Source organism: Macrosteles quadrilineatus, unplaced genomic scaffold, assembly GCF_028750875.1.
Source record: "Macrosteles quadrilineatus isolate MER2022 unplaced genomic scaffold, UCM_ALF_1.0 Scaffold_11__1_contigs__length_5352618, whole genome shotgun sequence".
NCBI lineage: Eukaryota > Metazoa > Arthropoda > Insecta > Hemiptera > Cicadellidae > Macrosteles > Macrosteles quadrilineatus.
In genome coordinates, this window is record NW_026542604.1 from 1,232,698 (window position 1) to 1,258,288 (window position 25,591).

Sequence of the window (25,591 nt, forward strand, 5' to 3'; positions counted from 1 at the left end):
CGTATTGCCTCCGGTAATGGTAGGGAAGACATAGATTTGATTATAAGAATTGTTCAACAAAATTTCAATGATTCAAAGATTTCATTTTTTGTTGAAATTAGAAAAAGATTCCTTTTTAAAAACAACTTTCCATAGTAAAATAGGATGTTAAACAATGCTACACACCACTGTAAATATCTACAATCTACTGCTAAAAACCATATAGGTACAAAATGTTAAAGTACAAATAAATAGTGCAATTAATACACAAATCTTACCTACTCTTCATATAACCAAATTGGTAACTAAATTAGTTTTTACACCACTAATACGATAACACTTTTACAACAACAACACCCTGCTGATTTACATAGATGTTAAACAAGATTAACATTTTCACTATGCCAAAAATGTGTGTCATTAAGAACACTGTTATAATAATTCTGATTTTTTCGATACACCTTGTAAAACATCCTCCAATTTTTTGCAATATCACTTCTAAGCAACAAAAGATGTTGTATTTCATGCTCTGTCCACTTAAAATCAATTTTGAGTAGATCTAAAGTACTACGACTCATTTTCTGTTTTAAGAACATAGGTCCACCCTGCACCCTTAGATCTCTGGCAGCTTTTGCTACTACAGTTTCTTTACGTTGCACGCATTCTCTGAGTGAGGTTAATGACCAGTTGTACAGAGTCATAGCTTCCATCGTCTCATTCCCATTCCACTTTTCCGGGCTGGTAAAAACTTTGCAAAGGAATCCATCTAGGCTCTCAAGAAGAGGGAATGATCTTGTCGAAAAACAACAATATTCTAGTATTTTTAAAAGAAGTATAAACAAACTGATGTCCATTATTTGCATTATTGTGTGTCAACCAATTCAACTCCATGCTGGCTGAGTAACTGTGTCTTATCTGATGGTTAGAATCTGATTATAATCAAGCTTTCCTATCAGACGGAACAATAAGAGATTCATTTATTGAATAAGATAATGTAATACATGATTTGAGCCATATAACTTTTGAGATTTTGACTGCTTTGGTTAGACTACAAAAGATAAAATATTGTAAACTTCATGTTTAAACAAGCGTTAGCGTACATTTACTGTATGTATGAGGCCTTTGCGCTAACATTCTATATTATTGAAATTTAATTTTAAAATCTTTTTCTAATGGTGTAGAACTAATTTATGAAACTTTTAAAATAATAAATATGATTTGTTTTGTCATTCACCCAAAACCTATGTTGATCAAGTTTCAGATTATAATTATTGCAATTATTAAAGTATATATTTAAAAATATACAGTAGGAAGGTGAATAGGGAAATGTACATGTCCACACTAGTCATTTCATTTTTATAAAACTATAATTTAGTACACGTTCTTACGACACCGAAACAGTGTGAATTTAAAGGTGATGATGAAAGTGAGTGACGAGTCTTGAAAAAATTAGATGGTAGCTTTGTTAACGACTTTTAGGTACTTTCACGAATATTAGAACAGAAACGGTAAGGATCATAAACATAAACAAATAATGTAACTGGCCCAAATAAAGTAAACATTATTATACATTTATAACATTACTTAAACTATTGTTGTTCTGCCCGTGCCTCGCCACGGGGAGAGAACACAGAGAATATATGGTGATCCTTTAGTCGTCTAATGCATACTGCTGGTTGATTAAGCGCTTGTTTTTATGTAAATTGTTTTCATCAATGTCCTTGTCCCAAGAAAAAATACTCTACAGATTAGTTTTTCCCCAGTTGGAACGCATAAGGCTCGGCAAAATTCTATGGTTCTTCTTTCACTTAATTATTTATACTACATTTGTCTGCAAAATAAATTGCTGTGTTTTGATTTTGATCAAAGCCAGCTTTTCTCCAAAAATGTCATTTCTTTGTTATTTCATGGCTTTTTATGGGAAAATAACATAATTTACAATCACTTTTGAACCGTAATTTTTACGGAAATGGGATTTGTACCTTTCTGTTCAGAATTCAAAGGACTATAACATACTCAATTTTTATTAAAATCGTTCGGGCCATTTCGAGAAAATCCGATTTTTCCGTTATTTTATGGGGTTTTATGGGTCATAAAAATACAATGTCCATTAACGGACAAAACCCATTAAAAATCCAAATTTCAAAAAAGTGAAAAAAAACGTTCAAAATTGTAAGGACCACAACATACTAAGTTGAATCAAAACCGGCTTTTTTTCTAAAATCCTATTTTTTGTTATTTTATGGGGTTGTTATGGGAAAATAACATAATTTACAATAACCTTTGAACCGCAATTTTTAAAGAAATGGGAGTCATGCCATTTTGTTCAGAAGGGCTACAACATACTAAGTTTGTATCAAAATCGTTCGGGCCATTTTTGAGAAAATCCGATTTTTCCATTATTTTATGGGTTTTTATGGGAAAATCAACATTAAAAATCAAAATGAAAAAAAACTGAAAAGAAAACACCTGGAGATACCATGGATTAGTAGGCTACCTACATACCAAATTTCATCAAAATCGGACTACAGGTGTGGTCTGTAGCTCTGTACACATCCAGACACACAGATATCACTTCGAAAACCACTTTTTTGGGTCCAGGGGGACCCAAAACGGATATATCCACTCAAAACTCAAACTCGAAAATTTTGACGAAAACAATACTTTCTCCATATACTGGTATAGGGGGAGAAAGTAACAAGCTGGTGGGGAAGTTGTTTTGAGAGGTTATCTTCACGTGAACAGTAATTTTGTTTTCTAACTTAGTTTGTTAAATAATGTTGCAATATGACAAAAAATATATTCATCACACGGGCAAAAAGTGTCTTTCAACCCTTGCTCATTTTCCGATCAAGGCGAGGAAAAGAACTTTATGCCCTAGTGATGAAAATATACCATGGTTAAAACACATAATATTTGAATTTATTGTTGAAATATTAAGTGTTTTTAAAATATTTAAATATTGAATACTGTGATCAGGACTTAGTTTGAAAACACTCAAAAGTTAATAAAATATTCAATATAGGGTACTACTTTTTTACACATAAATACTCTCACTAGGATTGTTAATTAACCACATTGTTTTAAAACCGGTAAATATATGCAATATTTCAGAACTCCAAAAACTTCAGAACAGAGCTTGTAAACTGTATTTGAGGCTATAATATAAATAACATTTCTCCCACGAACAACATTGAATAACTAACTGTAAAATAGCTTGTTATCTACACTACTTACTGAACCACTTGTTATCACTAAAATGGACATCCGGTAACAGTTTAAAGATCCAATTGTTTTGTTTTATAATTTCACATTACAAACCTTGAAAATGTTTAAAGGCTTTCAATTTTTTTTTTTTTACAAAATAGTTAGTCCACCATGTGAGAGGTTTCACATTGTGTTAGCTTGTTGAAGTGATTTTATATTAGTTCATTGATACAAGCTGACTATTGTAGTTTGGAATACCTTATAAGAAAGTGAAGATGGAGCAAGTAGTCAACGAAGAATTTGAGTGTCAAAGTTGGGAGGAACAACTCGGCGATGTTGCAGATGAGCCAGCTCTTTGTGAAAGCATTCCTGACTTCATAGTTGCTAACATAAAAAAACTAAAAGAAACGGAAAACACAACTCTACGACAAATCGCCCAGAAATACACGTTTCCCTTGTCATACGATGAAGTCAGAGATCTCTGCAGATTGAAGATGAAGTTTCAAAAGGACGACCAATACTTCTCTATGTCCATGCCACAGCTGGGATACCCAAAAAGAGGTATAATATACTTTATGCCTAAGTATATCAAGAAAATTGAACCGAAAGACAAACATCCTACTTACATGCTTCTAAATCCAACATACGAACCAGTTGAAGGTACAGAGGTCCTTGTTGACTATGAAAAGTGTGCATCGGTCAAAAGCCTATGTGGATTAGTCCCGCGATACAATGAGATTAGGTACAAAGCATATAATCCTTTCGGAGAACTTGAGGAGGGTACAATACACGGCCACACAGCGAGATGCATTCAGCATGAGATTGATCATTTGAACGGATTGCTGTTTATTGACAAAGCTCAACATATCATCACTATCAAGGAACATCGGTGGAGAAGAAGTATAGGAAAACTTCAATTTTTGATGGATATTTAGATGGAAAATGGTTTTAGATTATCCCTGAATACCAGACAGAAGTATGCTATGTGTCGCACAACCTTCACTGTGATTCTATTGTATCATTAATTTAAAATCAAAAGTTAAAAAAACAAGTTGGGTTGATCCTACGTTTTGTGATAAAAATACACTTAATGTGTAATTTATTATTACATTATTACATTATTTACCACTTATTCCTTCTTGTGCTTGACTTAAATTTTCTTAACGAATTGTTAAAAAACATACTAAGGTTTCACAAAATGTTTAATGTACGTTAAAGGTTAGTAACCTTTTAAACAAAATTGTATTGTAGTTTGTATGGATATATAATTGAACCTACCAATACGTTTTTTTTTACATTTAATATGCTCAAAACCAATTTCTGTAACTTGCTACTTTAGGAGATACATAAACAACAATGATACATGACAAATTTGTCTGATAGAGGTTTATTGCACAAACCATAACGATGCTTTCTGTCAACTTCCAACTGAGGTACAAGTTTATTATCATACCATATTCAAACTAGATTTAATGTATAGTACTTTTTCAAAATCTTTAATAACAACCAAGTTTTGTGGTTCACAATCTCATTAATAAAAACTAGTGTATCTGTTGCTCGAATTCGAGCAATTGCTAAGTATTACAGGCGTTATTTTAAAACGAATAACAGTCATAATTCCTGATGACTTTAAAATATTCGACTCAAAGATTATGGAAATACTCAAGATTTACTTAACAGATCGATATAATCAACATTTATTGTGTATATTGTTTTCTACAAATAGCCTTACTCATAGCCGCATTAGGTTTCCAGACACATTATGTGTCCAAAAACCTAACAGCACTTCCCCATACCGCCTTGAGCGATAGGGATCCTTGAGATTCGCTCTAACCTTTCCTCTCCCACTCATGGGCAAGTTATCATTTCTTTTCTTTCTTATTATTTTTTTAATTTTTTTTTTAATTTCAACGCCTGTATGAGTTCCTGGTTTTTTGTATTTCCCTAGCTACTGTTCTAAACGTCTCAATTGTTTCCCTGTCACTCATCATGTTTTATTTTCTCATCTCTAGACCTATCTTATCCAAGATTTATTCATGTTCTCTCCTATTTGTCTCCTGAAGTGAACAATTTATAAATACCTGACTCGTGGTTTTTATTTCTCCACATCTACATACTTCCTCTTCCACCATGTGAAATCTTCACAAATTCGCCTTGAAGTCTTCCATGTCCTGTTACAAACTGCTTTCATAATGACCCATCTCCCAATCTTGTCCAGGCTCTTTCTGATGTTAGTTATACATCCAAACGTTTACCTTTAAAACATTAACATAAAACACTCTGCTCCCAACGCATTTGTCACACATCTAATATCTCATCCTCTCTTCTATTTTCGATGTAGTCCTACCCGCCTCCTTGTCTTCCAAAATCAACAGCTTATGCAGCAATTATCCAACAGTCCTAAACTGAATGTAAAATCTTCAGGCAGCTGTTGGAGAGCACACTTAAACCCAACACGGAAGGGTGCTTGCTGTATTCGATTATTTGTATTTCGTTCTCGTCTACCAGTTAAAGTTCGTCGGCCTCCTCCTATTGGCCGTCCTGGTCAACGTCTCATAGTCTCCATTATGTTGAACGTTTTTTTGGTTATGTTTTGATTTTGTACAAAATTTTAGTATAGCCAGCTGTTTAAAATATTAGTGTCAATTTCAAAGTATTCATCTGTTCAAATGAAAACAAACATTTTCTCACTAAGAATAACATGGGAACTTTGAAGGCCACTGGGGCAGAGCCCTGATGGAATTCCAAAGTTATTTTGTTTGATGGCAAAACTACATGCTAAGACCTTTCTAAAGACACCTTGGACATGGTGATCGGTAGCTCCACTACTCCAAAATAATTATGACAAAAATATGCCTATTGTCGGGACCACGTAAGTTTGCAGTTGGTGGCAGCCAATCACAAGACAAGGCTAGTGCGACGTTGCCACATCGCCCGTTGACAACACTAATTAAAATATACTAAGCAATATATTAAAATCAGCTGGTATTAACAGATTTGGCAACACTGCACGGTTCTCATTGGTTCATTCAAAACCATATGGTAAATAGGCTCCTCCCTCAACTGCAAACTTACGTGGTCCCGACAATAGCGTATTAAATATATAGATACTTAATATCCCTACCTACTTCATTCACTTATAATAACATTATTACAAGAAAGTACACATTTGGATTCATTACTTAGCTAAAGAATTTTAAAAAGCAGAGTATGAATGAAAATTGAGTGTTAGATGGATATATGCCTTTTGCAGCTATGTTATTGACTAGACTAGCTGATTCTCTGGCCAGGATGATTTGGAAAAGACTGAAGGCTAAGTCCCAACAAAGAAATATAAATCCATAAAATTGTGAGAATATAGGTATACTAATCGGAAAATCCTGAGTAAGAATTGGAATTAGTTAGGTTCTGCATTCACATTCATTCCTTATCGTTGGATCAATCTATTATATTATTAAAGTCATACAATCAAATTGTATGTAAACGGTTAAGGCTATTTACCAAATAAAAGTATAGTCATATGGCACATCAAAATGAAGCTTAGAGTGTAGATTTGCTGAAAAGTATTGATATGGACGAATATCCTGAGGGCTCTGCCCCACAGGCTGATTTCCAAAGGGCTACACCTGGCATGCTTCCAAAGTTTAAATTATTTAATTTAATTTAGTTAATGAAACAGCTGGTCAGTACAATGAACTGGTGTTTGTTTATTTACTAAAAAAAAGTTTGTGACACTTTATGTAGATTTAGGAGGGTTATTTGGTTTTAAAGAAAGGTTGTATACGTTTTGTAAACTATTGCTCAAAGTTTCATTTTGTAATTTATATAGTAAGCTACATGTAAAGAGGCTTGACTAAAATTGAAGAATTGTGGTAAAACATGTCATTCATGAAGCATCAATATGAAGCAATTGGTGCTGTTACTACACTAAGGTATGTTGTCATATTATTTTGGATCTATTAACGTTAAAAGTAGGGGTTTGAAAGTAAGTAGGTTTACACTTTTAAATCAGTTTATATTTTCAAACTAAATCATAGAGTTGCTGTATTTTAAAACGCACGTCAGTACCACTTTAATAGCTCTCTAAGTCACATTTTCTTCCCGTTGCAAAACACAGGTATAGCAGCTTGTATCACCTTAATATAAGTATCCAGTGCTGAAATAGTGATAGTAAAGGTTAAATGCTTTTTATAACTTATATATTGGAGATGACATTAACTCCATTTGTTGTGCATAATGGATTAATAAGGCTATGAATGAAGATTGGTTTGATTTGGGTTGTGAATAAAAATGGTTACCATTTGCTATTAAAAAATTAGACATCGTACATTCGTACTGTATTTGTATGAAAAAAAAACTATTTACAATTTTTGTTTTAAAAAAACACAGGCAGATTTAACAATATGTATGGAGTGCAAAACCCTCGGTAAAATGTTTTAGACCAATACAGTACACATAAGTTGATAAAAAATGGCTCCATGGCTCCATGTAAAGTAGAATTTAAGAAACAGTTTTGAGGTGTTTAACTATGCACAATGTAGTACCGGTAACAAATGATTTTGTGGATCAAATACTGATACTAATTGTAATATTCAACTAGAAGATAACTTTTTGATATTGATAGTCATAATTCATAGCACTGACTGATAACCCAATATGGTATTGTAGAAAAATAGTTATAACTATGTTAAAAATGTGCTTGTTCGTTAAGTCGTTCATCGTAAAAACTGGTTAATATCTTTCCTCCTTTCCTTTATAGTATTTTTATAACGTTTTTGTGACAAACTCAAATATGAAGTTAAAAGATAAATTAGAACTGTACAACTACATGCATTTACATTTTTTGAGTGAGGATTTTAATAATCCTACGGCAACACAGGACAGTGTGCTTCGTAAAGTGGCCGCACCTTTTGAATTTCCGCTGAGCAAAGATGACAGGAATGACATAATGCTGTTCAAGTACAGCTTTGACGAGAGGGAATATTTGGGAAAAATAGACAGAGTGTATTATTCAATATCCGGCCCACAATTAGGTATATCAAAACGGATGATATACTTCATGGTTCCGTTTGGAAGAGGGGTGGTCCAACCCTTCCCAAGGTCGTACTGGCTAAATCCGTCTTGGGAACCGATTAAAGAAGAAGTGGAAGAAGTAGTAACTTTTGACGATGAGCCAATTGTTGATGTAAAAGACGACACAGAGGAAGCTTATGAGATGTGCCTGTCCACAAATATGGCCGGCAAAGTAAGAAGACATAGGAGTATAAAGTATACGGCAACTTTAGTGAATGGGAAGAAGGTTACAGGAGAGGCCCATGGATTAACCGCAAGAATAATTCAGCACGAGATTGATCACTTAGACGGGAAGCTATTGGTCGACCACGTCCCTCGAGAGGAGTTGATTACCGCTGAGGAATACAAGAAAAGACGCAAGGAAGCGTGGGGAGGCAAAAGCTGGATGAATATGCAGGAAGAACTGAAAGCAGAGCACGAGGCGCTTAAAGCGTCATATCCAACACTTTTCAAACCAAAGAAAGTCAAACAGAAGAAGAAGAAGAAAAAGCATTAGTGTTGTGTGGTGTATCACTCACTATATTTGACCAATTATGGAAGTTTTAAAGACTCAAAATTGGAACTAAGTATTTAATTTTGTACATACCATTAAACATTAAAATAAGCAGTTAAAATAGGTAGCAATAATGTAGTTTTGAAACTATTTGATAACATTCTAAATTTGAATTTAATATTATTACAGTATGATGAAATAGAATGAAATAATCTAGGATACTGTCAAACAAACTCAGTAGCTGAGTGGTTATAGTGCTTACCTTTAAATCTGAACATCGCTGATTCTTTTACCAGCAGGATTGATTCTGGACCTAGATGCCGTTTGTCATTGTGTTGGGCTATCAATTATTAATACTAATATGTAACAAAACGCCAACATTACAAAATAAGAGAAGACAGGGAAAGTAAAGACTTTACAAAGTACCCCTAGATTGTATGTCTATCTTAGAATAATTTACTGAAATACATCAATTAGTTCACAATGGTTGGGTTTGAAAGACAAACATTTTAACCTACTTAAATTATTCTTCTAGGTTTGTGGTTTACACTTATTTGTATAGGTACTAGCTGTCCCAGCTTTGGTGTCTAAAAAGGTTAGAATGCATAAGGAAAAAATATATAGATATATATATTCTATAAAAACTTACAATTTTCTGTATGTGATCATCAATTGGGTGTAATGTGCATACAAAACGTAATCTGTGATTCGGTAACATCAATAATGTCAGGCATAACTTAATCTCGTCAACACAATTTTCCAGAATAAACCCAAATTGTTGAGCCTCAAGTATTACTTTCTTATAGCTAGTTAATAAAATGAATAAAAACCTTTTATTGTTTTATTCTATAGTGACAATTACAATTATTATTATTCTAGTAAAAAGAATAACATTATTTATAGCTTTTGAATTGACTATGATTTTAGACCTGTCCATGGACAGTCAGATTAATTTATCAAGTAGGCTACTGTTATACTGTTCAGTGAAATGGCGACAATACAAAGTAGGTATTTTAAAGTAAAATATTTAAAAATACTCAAGCAGCTTGACAGCCTATAGATTCATTATCTTATCTCAGGGTCAGATTGTAGTTATTTGTATGTTATCCCACCCACAGCTGGTTTCATGAATTTCAAAAGAACAAATTCTAATCAACATTATGTCAAACAATAGGAACCCATTTTGATGTTTGCTAAGAGATCCGAACATGGTTGACGTTAGTGAGCTCAAACGCTCTCTACCTCCTTACAGTTTTGCAACTGTTGAAGACCTCAAAAAGAGTAATGCAAGTGAATTGCCCATCAGGAAAAAATCTGAACATTTTCAATTCCCTTTGAATATTCAGGACAAAATAGATGTGGTTCTTGTCATGGAGAAGTTTAGGAAACAGAAGTTCTATTCGGGATTGGCAGCGCCACAGCTAGGAATTTTGAAACGTCTGATCGTCTTCACCATTCCTAGGAGCGAAACCAATGATTTGTGCAGAACTAAGGTGTTTCTTAACCCAACCTATGAGAAAGTAGGTGATGATATGATTGATGACATTGAGTGTTGTGCATCTGTAAGGAATGTGGTTGCGTCTGTTCCAAGGTATGCGAGGATCCGCTACCAAGCCTTTGATATCAAGGGAGGTTCAAAAGAAGGAGAGGTGACGGGCACAACGGCTCAACTCATACAACACGAGGTCGACCACCTTGATGGCAAGTTGTTCATCGATCTTGTTTCCCCAGACAAGTTGATGAGTGTCAAGGGCTACATTAGATTTTTAGAAAATAAAAACTTTCAAACCGAGAGTTCAAATTAACTGACGTTTCAATATCAGATCTTGCACTTTACTTGTTCACTATTAATTCACTAAGACAGTGACATACTTTATTTTAGGATGGATAAATGCAGGGTGAGTCTAAATAAAAATTCTATTCTATTCTAAATACTGACTGAAACTAGCTGTTTCATTAGTCTGTACTATTTATTAAAAGCCCAATGATCAAGGACAGCTTGGTCTATAGTTTTGAATTATCAAAAAGCTAGAGACGTTACTCAGTGTCAAACCTTTTAATTAGTGAGTAAGGGCCCTTTCAAACAAGGCCACTCCACTGGTTGCCCACCACAGCTTACACATTGTTTTAAATGGGGGCTTTCAGACGAGGCCAATACAATTGCCCGTCAGGACACAGTGGCCGAGCAGTGTCTCCTCGCACAACTGCTAGCGGCTCGTCGTGTGGCATTAAATTAAATGGGAGCCTTCAGATGAAGCCAATAGCGGTTGTAACAGCAGAAACGCTTGCACCAATTATTTTGGATTGGTTTCGAGTTTAACTGTTTTGTTTGTGTTAAGAAATGAGTGAGCAGAAGAAAAATAAATATGACGTTGCGGCAAACGAAGAAGAACATAAACGAGAAGAACGGAATACAAGACTGAACAAACTAAGAAGACAAAATTAATACCTAGTAGGCCTACTGAGGATCTAATTTGCGAGATTGAAAAGTATCCGTTAAATTGAAATAGTACAAAGGAAGAATATGCTAATAAAATAGAAAAATGCAATTTGTGGCAAAGCGTTATAACAAGCGTTTTCTCAACTAGTTATACGGTGGCTATTGGTGGAGTGGCTTGTCAGTTGCGTGTACCATCAACCGTAGTTGCCTGGCTGGTAGCCAGTGACAGCCACTAGTGGCAGCCACCAGTGGACTCGTGTGAAAGGGCCATAACCGTTCAGCTATGATTTGTTGACACATAAATGTAAAGTAACTTCAATAGATTATACATATAAAATTTCAAGCTGACCTTAAGTTTTCCTCTGGCTAAGTTATAGTAATCTAAAATTGCGCTAGAATGAAAGGAGGCCTGGCTTTCAATTCTGCCAAACAATAGCAGTTTGCTATGAAAAAATACTGAGACCCAATGGATGGAAACCCACCTTAAGACCTACTTCCACGAATCAAGAAAAAAGATAAGAGCATGTTAGCATACGCACATTTTAATACGGGTAATTTCTTTTGATTTGTTTTGTCCATACAGACAAAGGAAACTCTGCATAGAGACTCCTTCACAAAAGGTCATACAATAGTTGTATATTATATGTAAGTAATTTAGGCCTAATGTTGAGTTTGTAATTTTTTAAACATTAAAAGAAGGGTTAATGAATCATAGTAAAGGGTGGACCAAAAAAACAGGGACAATTTTAAAATGTTATTACTCAGCTGTTATAAAGGCTGGAGAGTTCATTGATGCAGCAAAAGAAAGTTTATTTGATGCCATTTAGTGTATAGTTACTATGGATCATCAATGGTTACCGCAACATCGTGCGTTTGTCATAGAGACTTTTTTGAAGAATAATTTGACTTTCATTTCTACTCAACGTCAATTTCGTGTTCACTTCAACTTTGGCTGTAATGGTGCAACCCCAAACCGGATAAACTACTCAAAGATGGGTAAACAATGTCCTAAACACGGCTTTTGTACTCAAAATTAAACCTATGCAAATTTAAATTTCAATGCAATGTTTTGCAAACGGTTGGCTTTGGACGCTCGACGCAGGACACTCGCGCGAACCATTTCAATGTTTTCCGGCGTCCGAACAGTCCGAGGTATCCCACTAGGTTTGACTTTGAGTGCAGAAGACGTGTTCTGGAAATTACTTACCCAACCTTAAATTGTTTTTCGCTTTGGGGTTGTACCATTACGGCCAATGTTGAAGTGAATACGAAATTGACGTTGAGTAGAAATGAAAGTCAAATTATTCTTCAAAAAAGTTTCTATGACAAAGGCACGATGTTGCGGTAACCATTGATGATCCATAGTAACTATACACTAAATGGCATCAAATAAACTTTCTTTTGTCGCATCAATGAACTCTCCAGCCTTTATAACAGCTGAGTAATAACATTTTAAAATTGTCCCTGTTTTTTTGGTCCACCCTTTACTATGTAAGTGCAACATATATTTCCACACTTTAATATCCATTAATTAAAAGATGGAAAATATCAATTTCGCCTCAGATGACATTATTTATTTTGTTAGATATATAGTTTATTTGTCTGTCATGTCACGTAATGGGTAAAATGAAAAAAAACTCATATAAATTAGAATACAAAAATATTTATTTTTATCTTTAAAAATTGTTTTTGGTACAATTTTCATTACAAATCAAGAGGTGCTATGAAAAAAAAACACAAATGTGAAGTGACTTCAGTTCAAGGCAATAAAAAAACAAAATCAATAGGCCTAACTTACTACATAAAATTGATATATGGACACATAAAATATAAGCACTACTGTCGCATAAGCAAATGAATAAAAAATATATTTTTACATTTCAGTGTTATAATATTTATCCTCACAATGAGCACTAAAACAAAAATTAATAAAATATTAGGTCTTGTAAATAGTAGGCCTAAATTTAAATAATTTATAGTTCAATAAAAAACATAATATTTTAATACATAATTGGTAGAAAACCAAGTGGTTTTATAGGTGAAAACCAAATGTAAATATAAATAATAATAAAAATTGATAAAAGAAGAGCAACAGTTATAATAATTACCGTAACTAAACTTCAAGTATAGGTACTATAAATTCCCCAATGCTACAAAAATATTTTTATTGGTAACAATATCATCAATATGAATTTAAAAATATTAGTGCTAATATCATATAAATAACCTATTCTACTGGTTTAATGCACGTCAGTAGTAATTTGTTATCATTAAAATAAATCAAATGCTGCAAACAATTAAGAGAATTAAAATTTGCATGCAGGCCTTAAGAAAGTTTATAACAATAAAATACTGAATAGATAAAATATTATTTGACTAAAATAAAACTATAACCCTAAAGTATTAATATAAAGTGGCCAGTAAAAAAACGCACATTAGAAGTACAGTAGAACCCCTAACATCCGGCCTCGGAATTTGCGGTCTACGTATCTGGTCACTTCCCAGAATCAAAGCCAAAAATATATTCCACGGCTGTACCCGTAGTCTCCATGATTTAAGCGTTCTCATGGTTTATCTGTTTCCTGTTCATATACATTTTTAGCGGATTCACTTCTCAGCTGAGCTTGTAGATTCCAAAAAGAGACTTAACACTACTTTTAACCAATGGCAAGTTGTTATTAGATACAAATTATCGTTTTAGCGAATTTCCCATATAGGGAATAAGCTATGACCGTAGTACTCATGGTAAGACCTGGACCCGGGACCGATTTACTTTTTCGTTTTGAGTTGCCTAGAGACCAAAAACACCATCCGTTCAAATTCATATATATTTATTTATATAAATATATATGTATTTATATATGTGTCCGTTAGCGCGATAACTAGAGCAAAAATCATCCAATTTCGATGAAATTTGGTACAAATGTGTAAACCTATGTTTATTCGAACGAGTTCGCGAACCAGCATGATCGGACAATAGGAACAGGGGTTTATGGGGGGTTTTATGGGGCAAAAATTGGTTTTTCACATTTTGGACCCTAAAACATGAAATTTAGCATTTTCTTTCCAAACCATTTTGTAGAGCTTAAAAAAACAAATAATTTAGTATATTGATGTGTTATTATGCGCCTAATGGTTACGGAGAAATTTCTAAAAAACTGTAAATTTAAAATTCCCATGTTATTATTATGGAGAATAACTGTTGTAGTTTGCTTGTTTATTATCATATTTTGATCAAATTTGGAAAATGCATTCATTTCATACTAAACTATTACCATTTTACAAAAAAACACCTTTTTACCCTCCCTGTTGCAGCAAACCTAAGTACTCGTTAAACTAATGTTATTTAAATAGGGAATAAATGTGATATTTTTAAGGAGTCATTTTAGTGTAAATCCAATCAGGCAAATGGAAATTCGCTTAGTCTGCAGGTTTGCTGCAGCGGGGGTATTAATAATAGGTTGGTTTATCCGGCCAGGGGCTCGGTTCCACATAGGCCAGATATGAGGGGTTTTACTGTACACTGTAATTGTTACAGTATTTCAGTATATTTGGTTTTGTAAATAAAGTTTGTTTAAGACAAAAATAATTTTAAAATTAAATATCATATCGTTTCAAAACTATTGTTTGGTTATATTACAAAAATTTATCTAGCAACAAGCATCATTCAATGTGGTTTTATGGTTTCAGCAATTGCACGTTAAGGTTTTACATAAAAATTTTAAATTTCATAACACTATCAGTCTTTATAAAACTCTAATTAGTTAAATCACAATTGTTTGGTCAGTCAAATGGTCATAAACTTATTCCCCCATTTTAGACATGGTACACAATGCATCCCACAAAAGTATGATTTGCCAACTGCATGGAATACATCTACCAGACTATTACTCTACAATACATGGATATAAAATCCTTTTTTGTGGTAATCTACCACATTTTCTTGACGCTTCTAAATGGTATTTTGTTACAATCCATCCATTCAATGACTGGCAGACCGATCGCAGTGACACATTCCAAAATTGCCAAGGCATCGTTTTCAGCTCTATGAGCATTCACAAACTCCTTTTTTGTAACTCTTTCATATATCGCGCTCAAGGTAAATTTGGGTTTCTGTTTTTTAGCATCACTCAAAATCTTCCTCTTGGCATGGTCACCCACTGGATACGGAGTAGTTCTTGGTTTTCTCTCTGGGGTGGTTTCGTTAGCTTTCCTCATCTTATCCATTTCCAGTTGGATTCTCTGTTCTATTTCCTTTGCATTGAAATGATCATATTCTTGGGTGATTCTTTCTGCGACTTCCAAAGTTTTAATCATCTCTAGGTCGTAATCTTCTTGAGAGAAGCCACATTTAGGCACCAGATCAATGGCTCTGTGGGCTACAGGGCTGACAGGAACGTTGCTGGTAGACTCTAGTGGTCGAATATCGTTGAACACATCACCATTTTCTTCACACTTTGGAGAGAGGAGTTCTCGAAATCCAGGCAGTGAATCTACACAGAATATCTCTCCTGGGAACTCCTAAACAAAGCATGAGAAAGCGGTGTTTGGAAATTAACAGAGTGATAATTAGTTTGTATATTTTTACAAATGATTACACTTACAAAATATGGTTTTTTGCCACATTACTCTATTCAATTCAATTCAATTCAAAACATCTTTATTCATTAGTATATATTATATATACAAGAATGGTGTCAAAACTCTGTTTTAATGGACTTTCCACACAAGGATTTAGCCAGGAAAACAGCTGTTTGCCACCTACTTAATCAAAAGGGATTTCATTGACTCCTATTTTCCAGACTGAGACTAGTAATGTAATACTGCACAGTACAGTATGACAAATACATTTTTATTTATCTACAGTCCCACTCGGCTTATACATAAACCAAAGTGGTTCCCCATGTATTTCTTATGGGAGTTGAATTTGGTTTTTCTTTTCCGAGTTCGTTTGGCTCTTCTACCCAACCGATATTTATGATTAAGGTCTCACTTTGAAGGTATGCACGCACAGATTTCACATCAAGCATCGGCCTATATTTTATCTACAGTCTACCTCGCCTTAAACGTAAACTGATTTGCTCCCAATCAGTATTTCTTATGGGAGTTAAATTTGGGTTTCTTTTCCGAGTTCGTATGGCTCTTCTACCCGACTGATTTTCATGATTGAGGTCTCAAATTGAAGGTATGGACGCACAGATTTCACATCAAACATCGACATATATTTATCTACACTCCCACTTGACTTATACGTAAACTTTTGCTTCCCATGTATTTCTTATGGATGTTAAATTTGGTTTTTCTTTTCCGAGTTCGTTTGGCTCTACTACCTGACCGATTTTCATGATTGAGGTCTCAAATTGAAGGGTATGCGCGCACAGATTTCACATCAAGCATATATTTATCTACATTACCACTCGTCTTATACGTAAGCTAAATTTGCTTCCCATGTATTTCTTATGGGAGTTAAATTTGGTTTTTCTTTTCCGAGTTTGTATGGCTCTTCTACCCGACAAATTTTCATGATTGAGGTCTCAAATTGAAGGTATGCACGCACAGATTTTACATCAAGCATTGGCATATATTTATCTACACTACCAACTACCACTCAGCTTATACACAAACGAAATTTGCCCCCCATGTATTTGTTATGGGGGTTATATTTGGTTTTTCTTTTCTGAGTTCTAATGGCTCTACTACCCGACCGATTTTCATGATTGAAATCACAGATTTTACATCAAGCATGGGCATATATTTATCTCCAGTATTACTCATGAATTTGAAAAAAAAGAATTGGATTTTTTTGAATTCTTCCTACAATTTAAGGTGTATTTCACCAATTTTATTATATAATCCTATATATTTTGGTCTTAGAAACTTCATTGAAATACCGGCTTTCATTTAAGCTATTAGTTATTCAAATCGGACGATTTTCAAGCAAATGCAAGATGAACAACCAACATAAAAATTATTTAAATAAGGTTTTTCTATGATTAAAAAAATCAATAGCCCTAGTATTGTTGATGTTTTTTTTTAGACTCAAAATAATCAGTAAATTATAGGCTTTAATTTGAACTATTGATCGTTTAAATCAGTTAAATTCAAGATACTGTATTACTCAATCAAAAATCATGAATTTTATACTTTCTCGGGTATGATTTTTATTTCAACGCAGCAGGGCAGAATGGGTCCTCTAGTTAGTAATTATAGCTAAATGTATTGCTGGCAGTCACTATAATGTAGAGTTTGGTTTAAATGTAATTAAAAAATTATAGAAATACATTTTAAAATCCAGAAAAATAGATAGGCCTAGGCTAGCTTGATAAAAAAAGAAAAAACCCAAATACAATATTTAAACATTGAGAGTATTAGCTAGGCCTACCTTTCCAATTTTCAGAAGCTCAGACTTCAAAATGGGATAGTCGAACTTGTTGCCGTTGTGAGCAACAAAACATAATGGTTTCTCCAATCTGTCCAGGAACAGTTTCAGGATATTGAATAAGCCATCATCAAAAGGTTTTACGTGTTCCAAATTTTCATTCGTCAAACCTGCAACCAAGGTGTGAACTGTAGCGACTTACAGATATTGTAGGTAATAGACCTAGTAGGAAGAGTATAATTTGTCGCTTGCAAGACGAAGGGGCGTAAGTACCGTACTTAACATTTTGTATGTACATACGCCTCTTCGTCTTGCAAGCTCCAAATTGTGTAGTATAGGTTGCCCCTCATAAATGTTCTAAATGAAATTTCTTATGAAATCCCTATTGAGAAAACCGCTACCGTTAGTGAAAACAAAAATCAAAAGTTTTTTTTACAATAGACTTTATAGGCTTCTTAATTACTGACAGGGTTTCTCATTGTGACCTGTGATAGGTCTCACCCATAATGATCCACACTCTTTGTAAAAATAAAACCAAACAACTTTGCCGTACCCAGCAGCTGTGGCAGGCTGTATTCATATAATCACACCAAATTTGTAGGCCTACTTAAAACGTACCAATCACAGCTGAAATCCCACCCTAGGCTGAAGAGGACATAGTCCTATAACCGCCACAGTAGGTTAGCCCCACTTGAACGTCACGAAGAAGCTGGTTTTTTATCACTACAGTAGGCCTAGTAAAAAATTCCTTGTTGAAAATTCCTTGGTCTAACCAACCCCTATTATGTAGCTCATTATTATGATACAAAAAGGTTATGTGAAAGAAGGGTAAAACTTTGATATCCAACTCCATCGGAGGTCTAAAGTTTGGTTTTTAGGTCAAGTTACCTTAATAGGTAGGTTACCTTTATGTTTGAAAATACGGATATCAAAGTTTTGCTAAGTATATTCTCCTCCAACGTTACTTCCGCAAACTGGATTGCCAAAGATGTTACAGGTCTGGCTCATCAACAATTTATTGTTTTTATTATGTTATTCAATTGGGAAGTTGAATCCACCGATCAAAATGTAATTTTTATGATTCTTCTTACAGTTTTTTAACACTGAATCAGAAAATGCAATCAGTTTCTAATTGAAAGAGTGATAAGTGTCAACAAATTTGAAGTTCATTGAATTAAGCGGAACAGCAGTTGAAATGGAGGTTTGCGTGAGTCCAATTTCTAGTGGCAAGGAACGTATGTGGAGAGCGAACAGCTGTGTGATGCATATATGTGATGCAAAACAAACAAAACGCCAATACTGTAGCGGTTTGGACAAGAACTAGAGGCTAGGGGATGATGAAGAGAAGAAGATTCGCTCAATCAGTAAAGGCAAAGGCTTTTAGAATGCTAAGATTACCAATTGTCAAAGTAATATAGAAATTCAGCTGAATGGATAATCATCACAGACTAATCAGATCTTATTTCACTTAGGCATGTGATTTGTGTTTACCTATATCGAAACTAGTTGTTTTCATACTCAAATGGCGAAATTGTTCACCCGAATCCTGGACGTAAAGAAATTAGTGTGTTTACCACAGTAGCTGCTGAAATATCTATAGCCTACTGTAGGCTATTTCTTTTATATACTACATGTACCTGTAGACATATTTTGTCAGGAATATTGTTAAGTATATTTTGATCTAAGTGCAAAATAATTGTAAAGATGTTTATAAACTCATAGATGGGAGTTTCTATGGATAAACGTTGTTTTGTCTCATTAGTTTCATAATCAAATTGTGTTTGGTGTCATTATGTTTTAAAATTTACGAATGTTGCAAGTATGCGTGTAATAACTATTGAAATTTGTGTTACAAAACAGCAGTTGCTTACTGGACGTCCCACTCTGTGAAACATCTACCTGGCAGCCGGGCTAACTGTGTTTGTGTGTGTGTGTGAGTAAGGGTCTCCTATCCGTCAGGTGCCACGGCTGTTTGAACACACTGTAGTTTAACATTAAACTTTTACTACAACAAATCAAGTTTTTAAAAAACTATGGGTTGAACCTCAGGGTTTATATGCTTACAATTTGTTAAGTAAATTTTGTGTATTTTGCATTCATTACAATCCCATCCTGACTAGCCTACTCCGTAATCAAGGCACGATCCTGCATCACGGTAACACAATGATCATCTACACATCGTAAAGATTTGTCCAAACGTGGGTGGGCTAGGTCGGCTCTTTGCCAATTACGGCAATATTATAAATATTGGATCACAAACAATTTTCATACATTTTCTACGATCCTAATTCTGTACTATTCTTTCTGGTGCTCACTCGGCCGTTTGGGTAATAAAAAGTTTGGATATGGATACAAAAATATTTTAAATATTATTTGATCTCTTCCCATAACCCATCACAGTTGCCCCCGTAACCACTGGTACATGAAGTTATTGATTTATATTCCCTTCAGACTTTTTTGTATCATTGAAATAATAAAATAGCCTAAGTTAATCACTTCAAAAATAAGTTGCTTGCATTTTTAAAATAGTTAATTTGTTGTGTTAACCCCACTATTTAAACGGTGTAAAAAAGTCTGGAGATTACATACATTAACTTAATAACTTGGTTCATTACAACCTAAACTTCAACCAAACGAACCTCATCTAACCTACCGTCAAAGGTCTTAAGAGGCCTAATCACAAACCCACATAAAGCCTGTCCCATCTTCCTTACAGCGTAGGTACCAGTACCTTTTCTGTCATCAATAAAAGGTTAGGTTAAGATAAGTTTGGTTAGAAGAGTTTCATTTTATCCCTTATTCTGGTTTAGCAAGGATTATTTCAAGCTATTATGATTATAAATCATTACCACCAGGTTTTTTGTTAATGTTGTCATTTTATGGTTTTGTTTTTTCATGTTTTATCTTACAACACAAGTAAACAGCTGTTTGCACTCCCAATTATCTCCCTTCCTTCAAGTAGGCCTATTAGTTAGTTGCCGTTAGATCTCAGACTTGCCCAAACCACCAATGAATGGCTCAATAAGCTATCAATTTGTAACCTTGAGATTTTATTTTTGGACACTAAGGAGTAGTGATGTGACGAGTCGAGTACAATCCCAACTCGAGTTTTAATTTTGACTTGGTACCGCAACTACTCGAGTTCTGGACTCGATTCTTACTCGAATAGCACAGAAGTTCTGTTGAGTGAGTGTTGACTCGCAGCTGCAAATGCTGGAAATGAATCTTGTCTTGACTTGAGTCAGACAGACTCGCCTCGGACTTGTTTTATACTCTGAGTTGATTTAAGATGAGAGCGAAATAGCGAAATCGGTTATTCATCTCACATTCAGTTGATTATTATGGATTTTATTGGTTACCTATTATAAAACTTTGTTGAGTTAACAAAAAGTAAAATTTATAACACTTCAATAGTGTTAGGTATAAGTAAAATATAACACAAATAATTTTCTGAACTTTAAGTGACAATCAAACAAAATATTATGAAGTATTAAAAAAAAGTGTGTTAATGAGTTTTTTATATGTTTTTATATTTACATGATGTCTCGAATCGAGTACTTAGACGAGTATTAAATGCATACAAAAATTAGTAGGCCTATAGGTACATACCTGAAACTGCAGAGGCTGCAGGATGTATCATCTTGCAGGGATAGACAGCTAAATTTATCTTGTTTATCACTCTCGGTAAGTAACAATGACCAAAATTGTTTTCTTTAGCAATTCCATCATGTTTTGCCAAGATTTCTTCTTTACTGGTGGCAATAAAAGCAATTTCTGTAATTTTTGGGCTAGACGGAGGTAGTCCGGTAGTTTCCAAGTCAAAAAATACAAATGTTTTGACTGATTCCATTGCTTTGATTCTCCTTGCAGTACTTGAGTTTTACGTGATTGAAAAAGTTCACCTAGAACACCGAGAGTACGGTATAATTTTATTAAATAGCTTCACGAGGTAATTGAAACAATATAGAATCACCAACCTATAGCTTTAGGGCTAAAATTAACTCAACTCACTTCCCTAATCTACAACTTTCACATTCCAAATTCCAACCCCCTAAACTGTGCCAATGTCCCCACTTAATTGTGTTATTTTTATCACATCTTTACCCTTAACACAAGCCTACTACCATCTACTTCAAAACAGATTTCGCTTAGTTTAGTTACCTTACCTTGTTGGTTTGGTTGTGCAATTTCTGAATTTTTTAAGGTTGAGTTAACTTAAATACCTGAGGATATCAAAGTTAAAGTTTAATACAAATTCATATTATTCAGATCCAGAGCCGTGAAAATAAAACAGACGTACACCAGCCACCTGTCCACCAGCCAGCGTGAGCGTCCTTCCAGCACCAGCAGACGGTATTGAACTGAACTTTTGAGTTTGACACTGGACTGGCTACTTGGCTAGTACGTTTTCTGTGCTAGTGGCTAGGCTACTGGCTAGCTCTAGCTGCTAGCTGACTGACACCTAGAGTATGTTTTATCTATGATAAAACATACTCCCTTGTGTTGGTTAGTCTATGGTTTTATCTATGGTAGTATCATAGACTAACCAACACAAGGGAGTATGTTTTATCTATGGTAGTATGTAGTAAGGACTATGTTTTATATGGTTTTATCTATGGTAGTATGAAGTGAGACTGAAGGAAGAGGAGGACTGCGTCACACCAAGCCCCAGCCTTCGAAGTGGCAACGTCACAAGTGGTTGTTTGGAAGCAGCTAAATGGTATTTGTGTTTATAAGCTTGGTTACTAGACTATGACAATTATTGACTCAGCTTAAATGGTACAGATATATATTAATTCATATATTGTTTCGGTTTTCAATTCTGTATGTTTTACTTTCAATATTTTAATAATTTATGTTCATAAATTTAAAACAATAAAGTGCGAATTAATGAGCTGATGTCACCTGTCTGCCATGTTATCTTATGGGATGTCTATCACTAAAAAACACCACTTGCAACGTTGCCAATTCTACCAGGCCGCGGCCTGTAGTTAAAGGCGTCCGTGACTGCGTAGTATAGCAGTGGAGTATGTTTTATCTATGGCAGTGGGTATCAATGGTAGCAGAGCTATGGTACCAGCTCGAATAAAAATTTAACCAAAGACTAAAATTCAACTTAAAACAATACTGAACTGACTCAACCTATCTATCTATCTACACTATTAAAAAGAAGTGGTGGTGTCATCTGTCTGTCTGTGTGTGTTTGTATGAGATTCAAAAACTACTAAACCGACTGGTCTTAAATTGGACAAAAATACAGCTACAACAGCTCCGAGGATACATATAGAACTATTCCCGCTTCGATATTGACCTAGGACCTAGGACTTTGCTCCACACGGGATTTCAAAGTTCTGAGGTGAGAGTTAAAAGTAAATATTGATTGGTCTCCAAGGCAACAAAGATCAAACAAAAAACCCACAAAGTTTAAATAAATTTAAGCAAGCAGAACTGTCAAAAGAATTTTGATTTCACATTTCCAACACAGCTGTTTTAAACATCTATATATATAAAAGGCAAAACCCTCACTGACTGACTGACTGACTGACTCACTCACTCACTCATCACTAATTCTCCCACTTCCCACTTACCTAGGAGGCTGAAATTTGGTACACTGATTCTTTAGGCATTAAATAGGAAAACTAAGTGGTTTTTATTCTGATCGGACTCTCGGGCTCCGCCCCAGTGGCTCTGGAGTTTCCCGTGTTAACCTAATGAGTACTCATATTTAAATGGAATTATTGAATCAAGGCCCAATTCACACCGAACGGACGTCGGGCGGAGACGTGGCACGGACGTGGCGAGGACATATGTCCGTTCCTCGCCTCCCCATGTAAACAAATTGGTCAATGCACACACAAGTTACGTGGCGCGGGCGGCCGCCCTCCCGCCACCGCCACGTCGCTTCGGCGTCCCTCGTGGCGTATCGGAAGTGGCATGTCCGTAGCGCGCCCGTTGTTCAGACTGCAAATATTGTACTATACTTACCAACCTTCTTGTGTATAGTGTGTTTGTTTACCAACCTTGTTGTGTAGAGTTGTTTTTGTGTGTAGATTGTGAGTTCTTTCTTCACTATGCGAGACGACATTGAATTTAATATCAAATTTTGTGAGGAAGTAGAACAATTCCCTTGTCTGTACTAATTAAGTTGACAGAAATTAACCAACCCCATTGACATTAATAGAAATAAGCAAAAACCAAAGCGTCTAGTCTACATACAGGTTGTCTCGCCACTGTACCGTCCCTTCGGTGTGCATTGAACACGCCACGTCACTGCCACGTCTGTGCCTCGTCCGTGCCACGTCTCCGCCCGACGTCCGTTCGGTGTGAATTGGGCCTTAAGGCAAAAAAAAACTGTTTCAATTAAACAAGTTGGTTCTGTTCTATGATGAAAGTTACAAGAATTACCAACAGAGTGCAGCTTTATTATTTTTTTTTTAATATTTTACAACAGCTAATCTTAAACCAAAAGTGAGTGAGCGTAGCGAACGAACTTCAACCCGGAGGCGAGTTAGCGTAGCAAACGAGCAACCGTAAAGGTGAGTGAGCGTAGCGAACGAACTTCAACCAGGACGTGTGAGCGCAGCGAACGAGCTCCAACCTAAAGGTGAGTGAGCGTAGTGGACGAACTTCAACCAGGACGTGATTGAGCCATGCTAACGAGCTCACATATAAAGTTAAACGGGGCAAAGCCCGCGGGTACAGCTAGTATTAAATAAAGGGTATGGACTCCGCCCGAATCTAAACATTGTCATTTAACACTAGCTGGCCCGACAGACGTCGTCCTCCTAATGTGGTTTTATGTCAAATGTTCATTTATTTTCAAGATTAGCTCGTTTGCATGGCTCAATCACGTCCTGGTTGAAGTTCGTTCGCTACGCTCACTCACTTTTTGGTTGCAAATTAGCTGTTGTCATAAATTTAAAAAACAATAGTGCTGCACCCTCTGTTGGTAAACTTATTAACTTTAACTTAATGCTATTGAACATCACAGAATACAATTTTTTAATTGAACCAGCTGTTGAGATATTCTTTAATTTCATTTAAATATGAGAACTCATAAGGTTAACAGGGGAAACTCCAGAGCCACTGGGCGGAGCCCTTTATGGCGGATCTGCGCCAAACTTCACACAAACCATCCTTATGAATATAATGCCTGAAAGTTTCATTTCAATCTGTCGAGCGGTTTTGGAGTCCAAAACGTTCAAAATATATGTACAAACTTCCTTGCTCTGCCAGCTTTACCGTTCTATCGATTCAATGTTAATTCCATCCCCGAGAAATGCAGCAAATGTGTGCGATGTGTTAAATTATGATTTAACGTTGGCAAAGCCTTTAACTGGGGCCATATTACATAAGTAAATGTTACCAGGTAGTTAAATATTTTTAAGTAAAAATATGTGTGATATAAATTGTGCCAGTTCTTTTTGGACCACACTGTAAAGTAATTAAGAACTATCATAGATAAAACATACTCCTCAAGGAACATCATAGATAAAACATACTTGAGGAGTATGTTTTATCATAGACTAACCAACACAAGTAGACTTCTCATCCCATTGTAAATTTTGAAGCACGTTTTTCGTGTCTAGTTCATGTACGTGACACAAAGGCGCTATAGTGTCGATGAAACTTTGTTTCCATTATTTTAGGGTTAATTTCTTGATTTGAGCTTTACTGTTTGGTTATATAACTAGGGGACAAGTTATTGTTTATGATTAGATCGTATTATTTGGTTAAACGAGGTTTTAAATGGCTGTAATAACGGGAAACAAATTGTAAACAAAACACGACCTCTGCACAAACCGTACATGAACTAACAATAAAATAGTCTTCAGCTGTTCCATAAGGATGAGAAATCTACTAAGGGAGTATGTTTTATATATGGTTTTATCTATGTAACTATTTACATAGGTCTTATACTTACAAATAATACACTTTTATATACATATTTAGGCTACATCACTATTATTCAAGCTGATTTTATTTACAAATTCTTGGACAAATTCGCTGGACCTACTCC

The 25,591-nt window shown here is 35.0% G+C and overlaps 4 protein-coding genes across 4 annotated transcripts; 3 read left to right on the top strand and 1 right to left on the bottom strand.

Annotated features, from left to right (window-relative positions):
* Positions 1-3,461: 3,461 nt before the first annotated feature.
* Positions 3,462-4,121, top strand: LOC129004766 (peptide deformylase 2-like). The gene has a single exon (XM_054433392.1). The coding sequence runs from the start codon at positions 3,462-3,464 to the stop codon at positions 4,119-4,121; it is 660 nt and encodes a 219-aa protein (XP_054289367.1).
* Positions 4,122-7,912: 3,791 nt separating this feature from the next.
* LOC129004805 (peptide deformylase 2-like) lies at positions 7,913-9,826 on the top strand. Its single transcript, XM_054433448.1, has one exon. The coding sequence runs from the start codon at positions 7,979-7,981 to the stop codon at positions 8,753-8,755; it is 777 nt and encodes a 258-aa protein (XP_054289423.1). The 5' UTR covers positions 7,913-7,978; the 3' UTR covers positions 8,756-9,826.
* Positions 9,827-9,960: 134 nt separating this feature from the next.
* On the top strand, positions 9,961-10,557 carry LOC129004767 (peptide deformylase 2-like). The gene has a single exon (XM_054433393.1). It carries the CDS (start codon positions 9,961-9,963, stop codon positions 10,555-10,557), a length of 597 nt encoding a protein of 198 aa, XP_054289368.1.
* Positions 10,558-12,845: 2,288 nt separating this feature from the next.
* Positions 12,846-21,906, bottom strand: LOC129004817 (uncharacterized). The gene is made up of 4 exons (XM_054433461.1): positions 21,738-21,906; positions 21,181-21,473; positions 17,575-17,741; positions 12,846-15,713 (listed from the first exon to the last, which is right to left on the bottom strand). The coding sequence occupies exons 2-4, from the start codon at positions 21,419-21,421 to the stop codon at positions 15,123-15,125; spliced, it is 999 nt and encodes a 332-aa protein (XP_054289436.1). The 5' UTR covers positions 21,422-21,473; positions 21,738-21,906; the 3' UTR covers positions 12,846-15,122.
* Between the last annotated feature and the right edge of the window lie 3,685 nt (positions 21,907-25,591).

Coding starts and splice junctions, on each gene's coding strand:
- LOC129004817 (XM_054433461.1), bottom strand. CDS start 21,421: ATGGAATCAGTCAAAACATTTGTATTTTTTGACTTGGAAACTACCGGA. Junction 17,742..21,180: donor TGCAGCCTCTGCAGTTTCAG/GTATGTACCTAT, acceptor CCTTGGTTGCAG/GTTTGACGAATGAAAATTTG. Junction 15,714..17,574: donor AGCTTCTGAAAATTGGAAAG/GTAGGCCTAGCT, acceptor TGCTTTGTTTAG/GAGTTCCCAGGAGAGATATT.
- LOC129004805 (XM_054433448.1), top strand. CDS start 7,979: ATGAAGTTAAAAGATAAATTAGAACTGTACAACTACATGCATTTACAT.
- LOC129004767 (XM_054433393.1), top strand. CDS start 9,961: ATGGTTGACGTTAGTGAGCTCAAACGCTCTCTACCTCCTTACAGTTTT.
- LOC129004766 (XM_054433392.1), top strand. CDS start 3,462: ATGGAGCAAGTAGTCAACGAAGAATTTGAGTGTCAAAGTTGGGAGGAA.